At 33.2% G+C, this 16,149-nt stretch overlaps 1 protein-coding gene across 5 annotated transcripts in view; it reads right to left on the bottom strand.

The window, feature by feature from the left end:
- Window positions 1–15,834, bottom strand: part of LOC134527358 (lysophosphatidylserine lipase ABHD12) — a 77,630-nt gene extending 61,796 nt beyond the window's left edge. Inside the window, exons 1-2 of one of the 5 annotated variants that reach the window (XM_063359974.1) lie at window positions 15,175–15,834; window positions 8,413–8,483 (exon numbers count right to left, since the gene is read on the bottom strand). In XM_063359974.1, the coding sequence (XP_063216044.1) occupies window positions 8,413–8,447 (35 nt within the window). In that variant the 5' untranslated portion in view covers window positions 8,448–8,483; window positions 15,175–15,834. Of the gene's footprint in view, window positions 1–8,412; window positions 8,484–15,152 lie in introns of those variants that run through there. The other 4 variants (XM_063359975.1, XM_063359977.1, XM_063359976.1 and 1 more) reach the window with 4 other exon arrangements.
- Between the last annotated feature and the right edge of the window lie 315 nt (window positions 15,835–16,149).

Here is a 16,149-nt window from a genome sequence, read left to right as displayed (position 1 = left end):
GAGAAACGCCAGGATTGTGCTGCCTTAGTGGGAAAGTGAAATTGCCATTATTGACTCCGCCACCTGAGCCATTGCATTCATTGTTTCGTGGCAAAACACCCGAATCACGACATTTTCTAGCAAACACTCAAAAATACAATAGTTGTTTCCAGATGACCTAATTTGGGGCAGACATTATCGAAGAACGAGGATTTAATCCGACTTACAATGTATTTATTTATTTTTGTACTTACATACAATACAGTAGAAAAATAATATACTATACTTATTCTTATGTATTACTATCTTTTACCCGCGGCTTCGCTCGCGTTATGTCCTTAAGTATCAAAGATCATTTCAAAGAAAATAAAATATGGTAATTCTTATTTTTATTGCGTGGCTGGAATCATTAGTATTTAAAAATTCTAACATCTGATTCAGCTTAAAAAACTGAAAACATGCTTTATTGAAATACTAGCTTTTACCCGCGGCTTCGCTCGCGTTATGTCCTTAAGTATCAAAGATCATTTCAAATAAAATAAAATATGGTGATTGTTATTTTTATTGCGTGACTGGAATCAAGAGTATTTAAAAATTCTGACATCCGATTTAGCTTAAAAAACTGAAAGCATGCTCTATTGAAATATGTTTCACTATTACAAAAAAAAAAAAAAAACATTTTAAATCCTAACATTTTAAAAAGTTCAAAAAAGTTGAGTAATTCGATCCACATCATTTTCATTAAATTACAAAATTCTCTTGAAAGTAAAATATAACCTTCAGCATCAATGTCCAAACAACAATCACCGAAGAAAATAGACACCTAACCTCAAAAATTTAAAAAGTTTAAGTATTGCTTTTATCTTAATAAAAAATTGAATTTAATAAAACCCAAAATCTGCTCATTTATTGCCTCTAAGGCGGAACAAAGTTCGCTGGGTCAGCTAGTTTAATGATAATTTTTACTAACGTTTTAGAAGTTGATATTGCTGAATAGCAAATTTTCATTTTAAAATATTGTAACAATGAAAAATTGTGAACCAATAAACATTTTTTGCTTAGTATATCATTTAATTATGTCTTAAGACAAATGGAAACTAGATATTATGAGTACGAAATATTTGTAAGTAATAAAAATTTACATAATAAAATACTTACATTCATACAAAATACAAATATTTTTCTTAGATATACAAGTATAACTACATTTCATTTTCGGCCAACGAACATATAGTTATACTTTGGGCCCTGATAATAATACATAATTACCTTTTCATTTTTCACCAAAAGTACATGAGGCACAAAAGTCAATAAATCTTAAAACACGATAAAAATATACCCGGTCTACATTATATTTTAATACAAACACCAATACAATACTAATTTTAACTGAACATTTTTTGGAGATATGCATAATTTTATTAAAATTAATCAGAAAGTAATGCAGTTACATGTTTGCAACCTTACGTACTTCACTTGCCTTTGACGAATTCGGTATGGGTTCAATGTTTAGCCAGCCGAAAAGGATGTTTAGATTTTATTTTTAAACGCATGTGAAAGTAGTCCTTTTTTTTAACACTTCATCGCTGTCACGTGAATTTACGGCAACTTACATTATAATTGTACTTTTGTTTTGTAGTACCGATCGGTAGGCTAAATATGTACATGTGTTTGTTGAAACTTCGTTTTAAACATCCATATCCATAAATTAATTTTGTCAATTTATTTATTGATACCAGTAAAATACAAAATAAATTATATTTATTTTACGTCCTCTTAAATTATTTAAATGATAAGATATATAAAATATGACCTTAATTTTTTTTAAATGAAGACGTATTTTCAACTTCAAGTACGTGAGAATTACACAGATTCATTTACTTGCGTATTGCATAGCATACTTCACGTCCATTTCTGACAGTCTTGCAAAGTAACTTCCAAAGTATCTACAAGTATATTCTTCAGGCGAATTCGGACACGGCATTATAATCTTCCATTATATCTAGAAGACATGTTCTTACATTTGCTTGGAGTTTTAAATTTTTTTTTTTGAAATAATAAAGTCAATTTTAAAGTTTAACTCCATTGCAGAAACACTTACGCAATATATTTGGTGGTTCTCTGCAAGTGTATTTTGTGTTTTATTCTAGTTCGATAATGAAGTCAATCGGAATTTATTGCCTTTTTTTCAGATTTGTTTATACATTAGATGTATATCAATATAAAAATTTATGTAACAGGATGAATCTTAAATGGTTTGAACAATTATCTGTATTGACTGAGTTGGTTTGTTCATTAAAAGCCTTTGTTTTTTACTGTTCAAGTTGGATTTCTTTATAACTTATGCTTTATGTCATTAAGATCAAACTCTTCTATTTTTGTGCATTTTATAGTATTCCTAGTTTAGTTAATTTATCCAACAATATATTTATACAATCAAGGCCTTAGATGCTTTATAAAAAAAAACTCAAGTGATTCCTAATCAGTTGTTGTGTATAGATTTATTTTGTAGAAAATAAGCAGTATGTGTTTTAGTGCTTAGAGTTTATGTAAAACCATGTATTAAATTTGAACGTATTTTGTACTTTTCATACTTAAAATTATCAAACAATGTTAAAATATTTTTCGATATAATTAAGGACACCTGTATTTCGCGAATACATCTCGTGTCAGGCTATTTCACACATAACTGTAGCTTTTTCCTTAGAGGTTTGGCGAATTGCGGGCGTGCAGCAGTACGGTAACTACGTCCTCATTGGCCCCGTCAAGTGCGGGAAAACAGCCTTCACCGACCACAGACAATTATTACAAGAACATACCTTGACACGAAACGTATTCGCGAAATACAGGTGTCCCTAGATATAAGACGCAATTGCTCTCGGACGATAATTTTCTTTACTGGTATTATCACCTTTCTTATGCGGAAGAATAGTTTTTGTAGTCTTGTGATTCCCATTCTGAATGAATTCCAATAATGGAATATGTGTTTATTATAGTAAATGGAGAAATGTATATAATATTAGCAAATGGATCATTAAAAATATGAAAAGAAATTATAAAAAATTACAAATTACTCTACTGCACATAAATCACAGATTTTAAAAAGCCAAAATTACTATAACATTCAAAATATTACAGAGCGTGCAATGTAGAAAACACGGACGCATGTTGTCTAAATGAAATAAATAAAATATAAGTCTGCGGCTTTAAAAAACCAAAGAAATAAAATGTTTCATAAATATTCAACGCTTGTAAGGGTACAACTATTACACTGATAGGACATAGTTTTTCTAGCACATCAAACAAAATCCTAACCAGGCACACACATATATATAATTTGTGTTACACTTCAATAAATTCGGCCATGATTTAAACCTAATAAATAAACAATGCAAACAAGCGAAACTCTACAGAGTATCGTCGAATAAAATCTGAGCCAAAAGTAAATCAATATTTTAGTGCTCAATACAATTCAAAGGAAATGGAAGATTTTTTTTAGTATTATAAATGATCATACAAGGATTGCTGATTTGGTTTTGTATTAATTTTGAACGTAAAACTACCCCGAAAATATTGAATAAATTTTTCAGTTAAGCTGCATATAAACTGAACTGGTTTGCTAGCTGTCTTGCCATCGTAAACATGAATATGAGTCTGATTGGCCATGTTGGTGATATGCACGATTTTCAAGGCTGTCTCCCGATATTATATATGTGTTTTATTTTTATACAAAATGAAGCACGAATATTTTTTATATTTCTTGTGTGAGATACTAGTTGCAAAGACGATGCAGTTTGATTTTATGGGTAGTGAATCAGTGATATAAAATAACTTCATTTATTTTTTCCCGATAACATGTTTTTGACATTAGTATAATATAATCACTCTCCAAGCAAAGAACCTTATTTTTTGTAGTCATGAAAAAAATTGTTTGTATTCAATATCAGCTAATAACTTACTATTGCTTATGTGTTGTGTTTTGACCGTTTCGAAGCGATAATATTCCCGCCTGAACTCCTGCGATATTCGAGGCATCTAGTGAGTAAACTCGGAACTAATCGGAGCTCTAGCGGCAAACTGTTGAACTCGTTCCTTCCATCAGCGGCAAGTGACAGTTAAATCACAATATTTTGTACTCAGATTATTTAAATTCTGTACGTTGTATTAAAAAAATTAATCGGCAGAATTGTTTATTGTACCTCCTTTAAGTTGTGTGCAAATTAACAGCTGTGTACCGTTTAAATAATATTTAGTTTTGAAAATTTGAAAATTTAAATTAAATAAGAAATAATTTTTTGAGAAAATTTTTATCATCATATTTACAAAATTCAAAGTTTTATTTACAATTCTGCCGTTTATTATTTTTTTATCTACTACGATATTCATGGGAGAAATAATTTTCTTGGAGGTTGCAAAACTAAGGATCTTAGCCTTAAAATAATTTCCCAATTCATTCCCGTTTTTTTATTACAGCCGATCGGAGGTTGAAAAAAAAATAACCCTCGTACAAATATTAGTGTTAGTTTATTTGGGACTCAAGACCTCAGTGCGATAGTGAGCATTTATGGATAAATGGTTATCTTGGATACTGGACTGGACTGCACCATATCTGTATCTTTACAGAAAATCTTTTTACCCATACCATAGTTGACATACACACTAAGAGTAAGAATGGTATAATACAAGCTTGTAAAACCAGTTGGTGATAACTGGTCATACTACTAATGAAAATAAGTAACAACTTTCATATGTTATTTGATAAATCTATTGTAAATATTGTTTGTTTGTTTTCCCAAACAGATACTTTACTAAATAATTGATTGATGACTGATAGCAAATTCTTTGACTTGTTTATTTTGATATATCCAAAAAAAAATTAATAATAGCTGAGAAACACAATAAGAAATACTTATTTGAAAAATATTTCAGGGTCTTAATGTTTTTCAACACTACCTGTAAGTTAAAAGACAACTCCAGCCATCTTTGAACATTATATGGACAGAATGTCAGCCATGCTTGTTTATTTGAATGATATCTTAGTAAGTGGCAAAATTTACAATCAGCACTAGAAGAAGCTTGAACCAGATTTGCTTAGACTTCAAATGTAAGCCTACATATACATTTTTAAGAGGTATGTAAATGAAAACTGAAGTTAAAGGCTGTGTTCTGTTGTTATATTTGTGCACACTGATTGCGGTGCTGTCTTTTAACTTACATGTAGTGTCTAAAAATCAACCGGCTGATCTAGAACATAATTCACATGTCTGAAGCACAAGTGATGCTGATGTCATAAAGCATGAATGAGGCAATGTTAAGGGTAGAAAGTTAATTAGTAATCTATTTCAAACCTAGTAAGTGTCAGTATGTAGCTAGATGATAATTTAGATAGATATTGTCTCCCGAGATGATGATCACAGAGAAAATATTTCAGGCACAACATATACCGAAGTATTTTAAAGAATGAGCTTTCTTTTTTTTTGAAAATAAAAGGCCAGTGTACCATAGCCATTCTATTAATATTCTGTTCGCATGTTCATGCTTTCATGTAGATAACAGATAAAAAACACAGCAATTTAGCCATTTTTCTAAAAATGTTGTAGCAGTGTGTGTTTTTCCCATTCCAAGAAGCATTAAAACTTTCCCATATTCAAAAAACTTATCTTCATTGCTGACTTGTAACATTTTTGTTTTGGGAGAGAAAAAATTTTGGACCTCACGTTGAATTTAGTATGCTTTTAGATATGTAAACTGTAAATATAAATATTACACTGATTCATGTAGAAATAACTTGTTCCATAGACTTGTGATACTTACCATAATCAAAGGCTCAAATAAACATAGCCCCCCCCCCTCCCCTTTCTTTGTTCTCATGTAACACAATGCTGAAACAAGGCATCGCAGTGGTACAACACTAGACTTGCATTCAGAGGACCTGGGTTTGAATTCCAGGCTGGTAATCCTGATTATGGTTTTCCATTCACTCCAGGCAAATGAGGCATAGTTCCGTACCACAACAATGGCGACCCCTTTGTGAATATGCCTCGTCTGTCTGTCTCTGCATCTAATAAAATACAATGAAAAAATTTCAATAACCTTTGCCACTTTACATTATTTCTCTGTATGAAAAATTACGTAATAATACTAGAGGTACTGATTAACTTCAAACTATGTATCCTACTAACATCTTCCTAAGTACCATTCATTTAATGAAAAATTAGCTTCTGTAGGAAAATAAACCTTAAAACCAACTTTGCAGTGAGAATGAAGCAATGCTATGTAAAATTGACTATGATTAGAGAAATGTAATATGTATTGTCAAAGTAATTTAACAAAATAAATAAATAAATAAATATATATATATACATATACTCTTAGCCTATTTATGTATCAGTGTTTAAATTGATTTAAAATGAGTGTTTGAGTATTTATGAATTTATTTAAATTTGTTAAATCTATTTATTTGATAGTGTGTAAAGAACATGTATTAATATGTACTCATGTACGTTGTAGGCGACTCCAGTCCTAGTTTACTGACACAAGGTAGTTATGGTAATATCATTTAAGATGTCAAGGTTAGTAGGCAACACAAGAAATGTGAAAATCTCACAAATAGGCTTAATTATGCAAATGTTGAACTAGCCCACTTTTTCTCTTAACTTAGCGAGTAAGCATTGGTTGTCAGCTGCAATTTTCCTTTGGTTCGCTTTAAAAAAAAACCTTAAATTTTATTTTTTAAATACAGTTTTTCCTTTCTGTGCTCTGATAAACTTGTACCCTTTCATTCCGTTTTCAATCTGTCTAAATTCTGTCACTGTTTTGATGCAAACCGTAAGCTCACTAAAGACCGCTAGAAATCAGTGAATTGGCAGTTGGTTTTTTAAAGATCTGGATCGCTCCTAGCTTGGTGGTGAGTTTGCCGTGCCTTCCCAGAAGGAGAAGGTGTGCACAAGGTAAGTTATTTGATTTTAGAGAGAAAAAGTTTGTTGATAATTTGTTGTAAAAATAGAAGTACTGTCAGAAAACCAAAAGCTTCATGTATTTAATAAGATTCGTCTAGTCACATTAAAAATTAAGCTAAAAAAAATAAGCACAGAAACACAGCGTGTAACTGGAAAATATTTTCTGACAAAAAAAAGAATTTAACTGTTAAAAAATTTGACTTCCCTGAGACCGAAAGAGTATTGTAGCGGGGCAAGCAGAGACGACCAGACTGCCCGACCATGTCACGATGTCCTGGGAAAACCCACAACCACTCCCTCCTCTTCATCACCTTGAGAGTAGGCGGCCGCTAAGTCTCTGGTCGGTTCTGCTACCTAGCGCAGCAATGCATGACTACTTGAGTGTGTGGTTTGCTAGCCCCTCCCCTTACCCAGCACGTGCGTGAGTATTGTCATCATTGCGCCTCGCACCAACAGATCTCTAGAAAACCTTCATCCTTGGTTGCACAATGTGGGCTACCAGAGATTTCTGTGGGCCTGCGAGAGTATATAAGGTCTGGCCGGCAGATGCCGAACAGTCAAGAGGAGTCACGTCGTGTGAGGGTGAGCAAGTGAGGTGAGTGGTGCACAAAGTGCGAGGCATGCGAGATGTGCGCGTGAGGCACACAAGATTACGGGTGAGAAGAGTCCAGGCGAGGATAATTCGGTTAAGGAGAGTCCAGGTGAGGCACGTGTAGTCCGAGCATGGAGCTTTTGAGCAGCGAAACAGCTGGAGCAGTGGGAAGGCCGGAGCAGTGGAAAGTCCGAACGCTGTGTGTGACGAAGTCTTTGGTAGCGATACCAGTGAGAGCAACCGACGAGAGAGAGAGTCTTGAGAGCTTCTTCAGCAGCAGGCTAGTTCTCTGATGAGTGGTTTCGAAGACCCAAGGTGATAAAAAGACAAAAGGCATTCTGAATTTACTAATAAAATATTTTTTTTTTTGATAGATGAATACTAAAAATTCACTGATAATTGAAAATATTAGAATAGTTAATTAATAGACAAGTTTATTAATTTGGCTATCCTTTTGAACCCTTTGTTCACCACTACCCCTCCTCGTTAGTTTTCATAACAGTATTATGGTAAAAGGAAGCAATAAAAAAATAAGAATGATAAAACTATTTTTTGAGTTAAGGACATCATCTCGGCTGCAGACAGGATTAATTAGATTAATTGGTTTTCAAGAGATCATCCTCAAGTCTCGAATGGAATCTGATGTGACACGAGCAAGGCCCAGTGCTTGAGCTGAAATGTTAACAAGTTACACTGAACAGGTGGAACAAGAAGTTCAAGCTGAGGACTGGGACCTAACTTTATTACATCATACATTACACTAATAACTAATAGGCCACTATAAAACTATTTTCTATATTTTACTCATTCAAACAATCTAAAGTGCCACAGAGAATTTCAAGATAACAATTTTTAATTTTCACATTCATGAAATCTACTTACCTTCTGATAAATCTGCGTTTTCGAAGCCAGATCATAATTTTATCATTAGCTGTCAATTGATTTTCTGGGTCCTAGAAAAGTAAACATTATAATTAAAACAATTTCTGGTACAGATATTTAACTGAGAATCAAGCTAACACTTTATTAGTTTTGTTTACCACACCCAATAGATCATTTTTGTGTATAAATTCACACAAAGACTGTGAACAAGTCAAGTTATACAAAAATAATATAAAATAATACAACAAAAATTAAATAAGCAAATAAAATATATATTTCCTCTAATACTAAATTTTATGAAACACGACTGGTACTGCGAGTATATCTTAACATGTAAAAAAAATATAAAAAGAGAAAAAATGCATGAAACAAAATTTAAAAATATGTATTAATATTTTTAATGTTTTAAATATTTATCGATGGAATATAAATAATAATGGCCAATAAGTATTCTTTCATTTGTTCTTTAAATATAGATGTCTGTTTGAGAAACATGTTTCTGTAAATGTCAAAACTCAATGGTAGTGAGAATGATAGGGGAATGGAATGTCTTGCTAGAGGAGTGCGTGACAGCAAAAAGTGTGGTTTACTTCAGGCCACGAGTGACAGGAAAGTACAGTGAATGCTTGCCACTAGGTTTGTGCCCAGATGCAGCAGTATTCATATTTAAAAAAAAAAGCTTGCTAATTTAAGTTTGCAAGTAGAATATGTAAATGGTTTGTATTTATTCCCCTCTCCTGCACCTCCCACTAAGCTTGTCTCCCTTCGGCCCACGTCACCCTTCCACTTCTCTTTCCCTCTTTTCCCCTCGTCCCCAAGTCCACGAGCTACGTAAGCGAGCGGGTGGCACTGCGGGGACAGTCTCTCCCTGGCGTCTTCAGAGAGAACCTCCACACTAGCCTGTTGGACCACACGAAGAATGGACGTGTACGTTGCATCCACAAGGACAGAACAGTAGTTTCCACAATTGTGCATATAAGAGATCAATTCTAGAACTTTCATTATGAAGAGTGCAAGAATTAAATTTTATTATATTCAATAATCATTGACAAATACTATTTAGCAGTGTTTCAGTTACAAAGGCCAGGTGTGATTTGCCTATTCACCAGTGTATTTTGTATATTAAGTTTTTGTTAACAACCTAGCCAATGAGTCATTCCATGTGAGTAAATCAGCTGGTTTAGGCTTGTTTTCTGTGGGTTTATGTTTTAATTTTTTTTCTTATTTTGCATTCATGAATTATTTCCATGACAAAACTGCAATGGTGTATGTCCAAGAAATTGTATTGAATCAAAATTCCCCAATGCATGAATCATTTAAAGAACGTATCAAACTAAGGTGTCTTTCGGTTTCTGTATCATCTTGAAAAGAAAACTTTCCTGAAATAATTTTTGCGCGCAAATATTAGTACAACCTGAATCCCACTAATTTAATCCATCTCCACGTTGCGCGGTGGTGCCCGCCTGCGAGCAGTTGCTGCACAGCTGTGTTTGGCCGTCGTAGACCAGGACGCCTTGGTGACCGTCCATTGTCAGCTGTTCATCGAGTTCCATTTTCACAATCCGAACCCTGTCTTGGCTTTGAAGTTACTGTAGGCCCCTCCCCCTTCCACCAACTTTTATCCATTAATGAGTGAATTTTCCCATATGGCGTAAAGGAGTATACAATCTGTTCATTAGCTACTTCAACCGGAATGCTGACTACCTAGACAGATTTCAAGTTGTCCAGAGCTAGTTCGATGTCTACTTATAGACTCGCCGTTAGCTGTGTGGATCTGGGACGTCCCACCGGTTGCTCTGACGATTCTTTCACAGTGCAGCATTGACATTAACTTTACAAAAATGCATCATCTATGTCATCTGGACATAAAACTTTTGTATCTGACATGTCCTAAACTGTTTCAACAGCTAACCTAATTTGACTGTCCAAACAATGTAAATATATACAGGCTATTTAAAACATCATAATGTGCATTATATGTCTTATTTTTTCACAAATTACTTATGTAGTTTGCTTCCACCAAAACTACTACGGTCACTGCCCACACTGTTTCCCCCTCCAACTTTCTCTGGTCCTTGCATCAACATTTACAAATGAAATAGGCCTGTAAGTTCACACTGCTTACATGCCATGCTCAAACTATTCCTCCTCTATTGTAATTGTGCAGTATCATGTAGGTTTATGCTACTATGCATCAACATTCATCTAGACTTTAATTTTGGCAAATGAGAGAGGTACATGTTTTTAACACGACATGTAGCAAATAGAAGGCTACAAGTAAAGAAAAAACAAGTTCAATATCACTAATCCAATGCAAATATTAAATTAGGCATATTATGAACTAACCACATAGTCATGCATTAAATACAGTAGGCATAGCAGTAAAAGAACACTAAAATAACATTAAAAGAAATACAACATACTTTCTCGTTCCAAACAACAGCCATATTTTTTTTAAAAAACTTCTCTACGATGGACTACGTATTTAAGACAAAAAAAAGCATGCTGTAAACAAGTTTCCATGTTGACCTTTTGCTCTCTAGAACTGCCTGATAAAGCACTACTACCATCACAATATTTATATGTTGAAGGACAGGAGGCGGTCACATTGGCTACTGGAAGTGAATGCGGTAATTTATGAAGAGGGGGAGAGTTGGGACAACTAAGCGACCGGATAGGGAAAAGGCTATTTGACAGCATGAAACCGGGAAATTCTCCAGAAAAATTCTCAAAGTGAGGAAGAAAACAGAGAGGGAAATAACGGTTGGAAATAAAATTGGGAATAGGAATGTGTATTTAGAGACATTAGGAGAGTACAGGGAAAGTAGGAGAGTGAAGAAGGGGAAGATATATTTTGTAATTCTGAAGAAGAGCCACTTTTCTGAAAGAAAAATAATTGTAAAAGTTGCACATCACGTATCCAAGTTTATCCCTTGATCCTGTATATTTTGATCATGTGGTACATAATGCTTACTTTTTTAATTGTGTATGTCAAAGGATCCTGGATATAACAAAACTTGTTTTATGACAATGAATTTGAACATAATAAATATTTTCTTGTTTGTTCAACTAAATATCATTAAAATTTTACAGGCCTATCACAACTTATTTTAATGTCCAGGATCTTATGAACTAAATCAAAACAGCAAGCTTCATGTATCACAGGATCAATATGTATAGGATCATGGGTTGAACTTAATTATATGATAGATAACAAAAAATCATTAAAAATTTCATAATGGTTTAATTTTTTACTTCCTGACAAGTTAAACTATAATTATTTAAGAGGGTACTGTGATACTTTAGTTTACCACTGTAACAAGTGGTGAGCTTACGTTAAACATTAAAAATACTGTGATATTGTGAGAATGGTTAGGTTGGTAAGGTTAGGTTAGTTACATAAGAAATTCTTTAAAATAGTGTGTATATTTAGTTTGATTATATTAGCAACATTGAAAATACTTAAAAATAATGTGGATGGTTGGTTATTTACATTAAAATATACTGTAAACTACCATCCATACTATTTTATAGTATTTTTAAGGTAGTTAACCAGCCATTAACACAATTTAATGAAAGTAACCTAACCTAACCAATTATTCACACAATTTTAAAGTATTTTAACTGTCATTAGCCAAACCTAATCTAACCAACTGCCTACTCTTCTATAGTGTATTTTCAATGTAGCGAACCTAACCAACCACTCACGATTTTACACTACTTTCTATGTACCTATTCTAACATAACCATTCTTTAAAACAGTCTATTACTGACAAACTACTTCAGTATCACAATGCCCTCTTAAGATAATAATTGGAAAACATGGTAGAGTAGCTAAATCATTTTGTAATTTTTATTATGTTTTACAAAAAGTGGCTCTCTTTCAGAATAACAGAATCTTGGGTCAATTATTCTAATATTCAATAACGGATTCCTATTGGTTGAGAATCATGAATGGGAAATGAATGACGTCATGGATGTTAGCCAATGATACTAAATCGAATGGTGGTACACTGGAAAATATAGTATGTAGTATTAGCAACAGCAAAAGACAAAATAGCACTGTGTAAAAAAAAGACGAATGATAGTGTGAGTTTTGGAGTGATAGTAGCAATCGGTTATACAAGAAGGAGTGAATTAATAAGTAGAACTGAATATAATTATCAAGTGAATAAATAAGTACACAATAAGAATTAAGTAGGTTATAAGAAATATAATGGATATAGGCCTATGTGGGGTATGAGTGTAGTAGTCAAGAGAAAAGAGGAAAGTCATGTTTATTTATATTGAAATAATATAACAGTAAATTGTAGAGTGTAGAGAGAGAATGTGTGGTTGTGATTATAGTAGTGACCAGGAAAGTGAAGGTTCGTGTTTCACGACAACAAATAAATTAAAAGGAGGAATGGCAAAGTGGCCGACCAGTCGAAGTTGCCACTTCATCCTTTGAATCTCGCATTTATGCGATAATCCGAGACAACAGAAAAATCACTGTTGAAATTATAGTTGCAAAAGTGACTGCAAGTGTTGGAACTGTCCATAACATCATTCAAAATGAACTGCAATACAAAAAACCTGCGCGAGATGGATGCCGAGACAACTTACAGACACCCACAAAGAAAAGAGGCTTCAAATCAGTAAACAGTTGAAAGCTCGATGTTCCAGTGAGAAAGAAGCTTTTTTTGAAAGAATTGTAATGGACGATGAGACATGGATTCATTATTACGAGCCTGAGTCAAAAGACAAAGCAACACACAAGTTCTCCAACGTAGAAAAAATTCAAGTCCCAGCCATCTGCTGGTAAAGTGATGCTTACACTTTTCTGAGACTCACAAGGCCCCACATTATGCCATTTTCTTGAAGACCAACAAACAATCAACATTCAATATTACAGTGATATACTGGAAAACAAATTAAAACTTGTAATTCACACTAAAGATCGTGGACTTTTGAAAAAAAAGATGTAATTTTGCTTCACGACAATGCAGGACACATACAGCACAGATAACGCAAGAATGCATTCAAAATCTGGGCTGGGAGATTCTTCCACATCCTCCTTACAGTCCACATCTCACCCCCTCTGACTTAAATATGTTTGGTCCCCTTCAGGAAGCTCTACGTGGTAAAAAATTTGGTTCCAACAAAGAAGTCAAAATTCAGGTGCAAATGTGGCTCCGAAAGCAGCCAAAATAATTTTATTCCAGGAGCATATGCAACTTAAGGGAACGATGGGACAAGTGTATAAGTGTTGGGGGGATTATATTGAAAAATAAGTAAAAAATGTTTTTGATTAAATAAACCATTTTTGAGCTACATTGATTTGTCTCATTACTTATTGAATGACCCACGTATTTACTCGGTATTGTGAAGTAGAATACAGTCCCACATGGTCGATTCTATTTTGCGATACTGGTATTAAATTTTCTGAACGTGAACCAATTCGAATTAATACTTACTTGGTGTCGTGAAATAGAATACAGTCCCACCCTGGCTACTCTATTTCGTGATACCAGTATTGAATTTTCTGAAATTGAAACATTTCAAAATTATATTTACTTGGTATCGTGAAGTAGAATACAGTCCCACTTGGTCTATTTTATTTTGCAATACCGCGGTATCACAAATAGACTAGAACGAGGGGGGATTATAGTCTTAGTTTATATTAAAAAAGCATAATAGTGAAAAAAATAAAATACACCATACGCAAAAAATAGTGTGTTCAATGTTTCCCACCCAAAACCCCCATATTCCCACGCTTGTCCCGAAAGAAAGTAGGGGTGATAATGACGTATGCGATGCCATCTTGGTGACATCATTAATAATGTTATGGTATCACTCACTAGAATAATCCTGAATTTTCGTGATTAAAATTTTGTGATATAATGAAATTGAAAATAAACCCACCCGATCTAGTCTATTTTGAGACACTGGATTTAAATAATTACCATAATGAAAATTCTAGATAATAATTTGATCAGAATTGTAAAATAGAAAACAGTTCCACCTGGTCTATTTGATTTTGATTCCAGAATTTAATTTTTCTAAAGTAAGACTTTTCGAAATAATAATTTCTTGGTATGGTAAATTGGAATACAATTCTTTCCCAGTCTATTATATTTTGCGTACAGATATTAAATTTTCTGAATGTGAGACATTTCAAAATAATATTTTCTGAACATGAAACCTTTTGAAAAAATATTTTCTCTGTATCGTGAAGTGGCATGCAGCCCCACCCGGACTAATTTATTTTGCGTTACCAATATTTAATATTTATAAAGTGAGACAATTTGACATAATAATTCATCAATATTGTAAAGTAGAATATAGTCCCACCAAGTCTATTCTATTTTTCGATTCTGCGGTATCCCAAAATAGACTAGAGCAGGGGGATTATAGTCTAGTTTATGATACCGAAAAAGCATAATAGTGAAAAAATAAAATACACCATAAATAGTGTGTTTATCGTTCCCTGGGGGCCTAAACCCCCATATTCCCACACTTGTCCCGAAAGAAAGTGGAGGTGATAAATGTATTCAAAGCCATCTGATGACATCATAACTATTGTTATGGTATCGGAATATAAAATAATCTCAGAATCTTTGCCAAAGGGCGTAAGCCCAATTACATGTTTTTTTCTATCATATTCTAATAAATCCATCAAGAATAATTGCCAAACAACATGTGCCCTACAACAGGGGAAATTATCTTTAGTCAAGCTATAATGAAACATTTGACGTTACCTGAATTAATTACCTAACTTACCCATACAGATTTCAGAAGTTGACTGATTCCAGTCAAAGAATATACACTATTATTTTTATAACAAACTGGCTTGGTAAATAATTTTATTCTTGAATAGCCGCATACATAATTAAAATTTTCTTAGATTTCCATAAATACAGATTGTTACCCACAGTTGGCAGAGTTCATCGAAAAAATCCACGGGTAGGGAAAACAAATACAAAAAAAAATGTGTTGAAAACGAAAACTTCGTTTGACACTTTGCTATAGGCAAGTACAGCTACAGGAAGGATCACGTGTCGCATTAAAAAAAAAATATATGTACTTTTTTTCTTTTTTTTTCAGCAATTTGTAGTTTTGTTGTTCGCTTGCTTACTACGACTCAACCTACGACTGCACCCCTACTCACATTTCTTTTCTTTTTTGAAGGTCAAGTTCACTATTCATTGTCCTTTTTTCATTCCTTTTCCATTCCTCACTTCAGCTATGGCAACAAATAACTAAGCGCGCATTTAGCTTTGCAAAGTGTTGCTTCTTCAACTGGCAGCTATTATATATAGTAAGTGATAGTGTCATTGGTTTGGGTTTAACAATTATTTTACAAGTTTTACATTAAATACATAACCACGACAAAAGTGTGAGATGTGTCACACACATACATAGTTGTCAACAAAAATAAAAATAAAAATAAAAAGGTCTCATCGTTCAATTCGGCAATACTTGTAACTACACGAAAAGAAAAAAAAACTACTTGCGCTTCAGCGCTGCATATTTATTCACTTTTTTAAGGTATATTTATGTGTTCAATAAATCGTTTACGTGAAGAATTTTCATATATTTGGTACTCACTGTGAAGGCATTCATATAAAAATTAATTCAATAATTTATTAAAAATAGCACAGGGAGTTATATATATATATATATATATATATATATATATATATATATATATATATATAATGTAACCTACAGCCTACACAAAACAGCCAAGGAATC

This window comes from Bacillus rossius, chromosome 1, assembly GCF_032445375.1.
Source record: "Bacillus rossius redtenbacheri isolate Brsri chromosome 1, Brsri_v3, whole genome shotgun sequence".
Taxonomy (NCBI): Eukaryota; Metazoa; Arthropoda; class Insecta; order Phasmatodea; family Bacillidae; genus Bacillus; species Bacillus rossius.
This window is presented reverse-complemented; position numbering and strand designations above follow the sequence as displayed.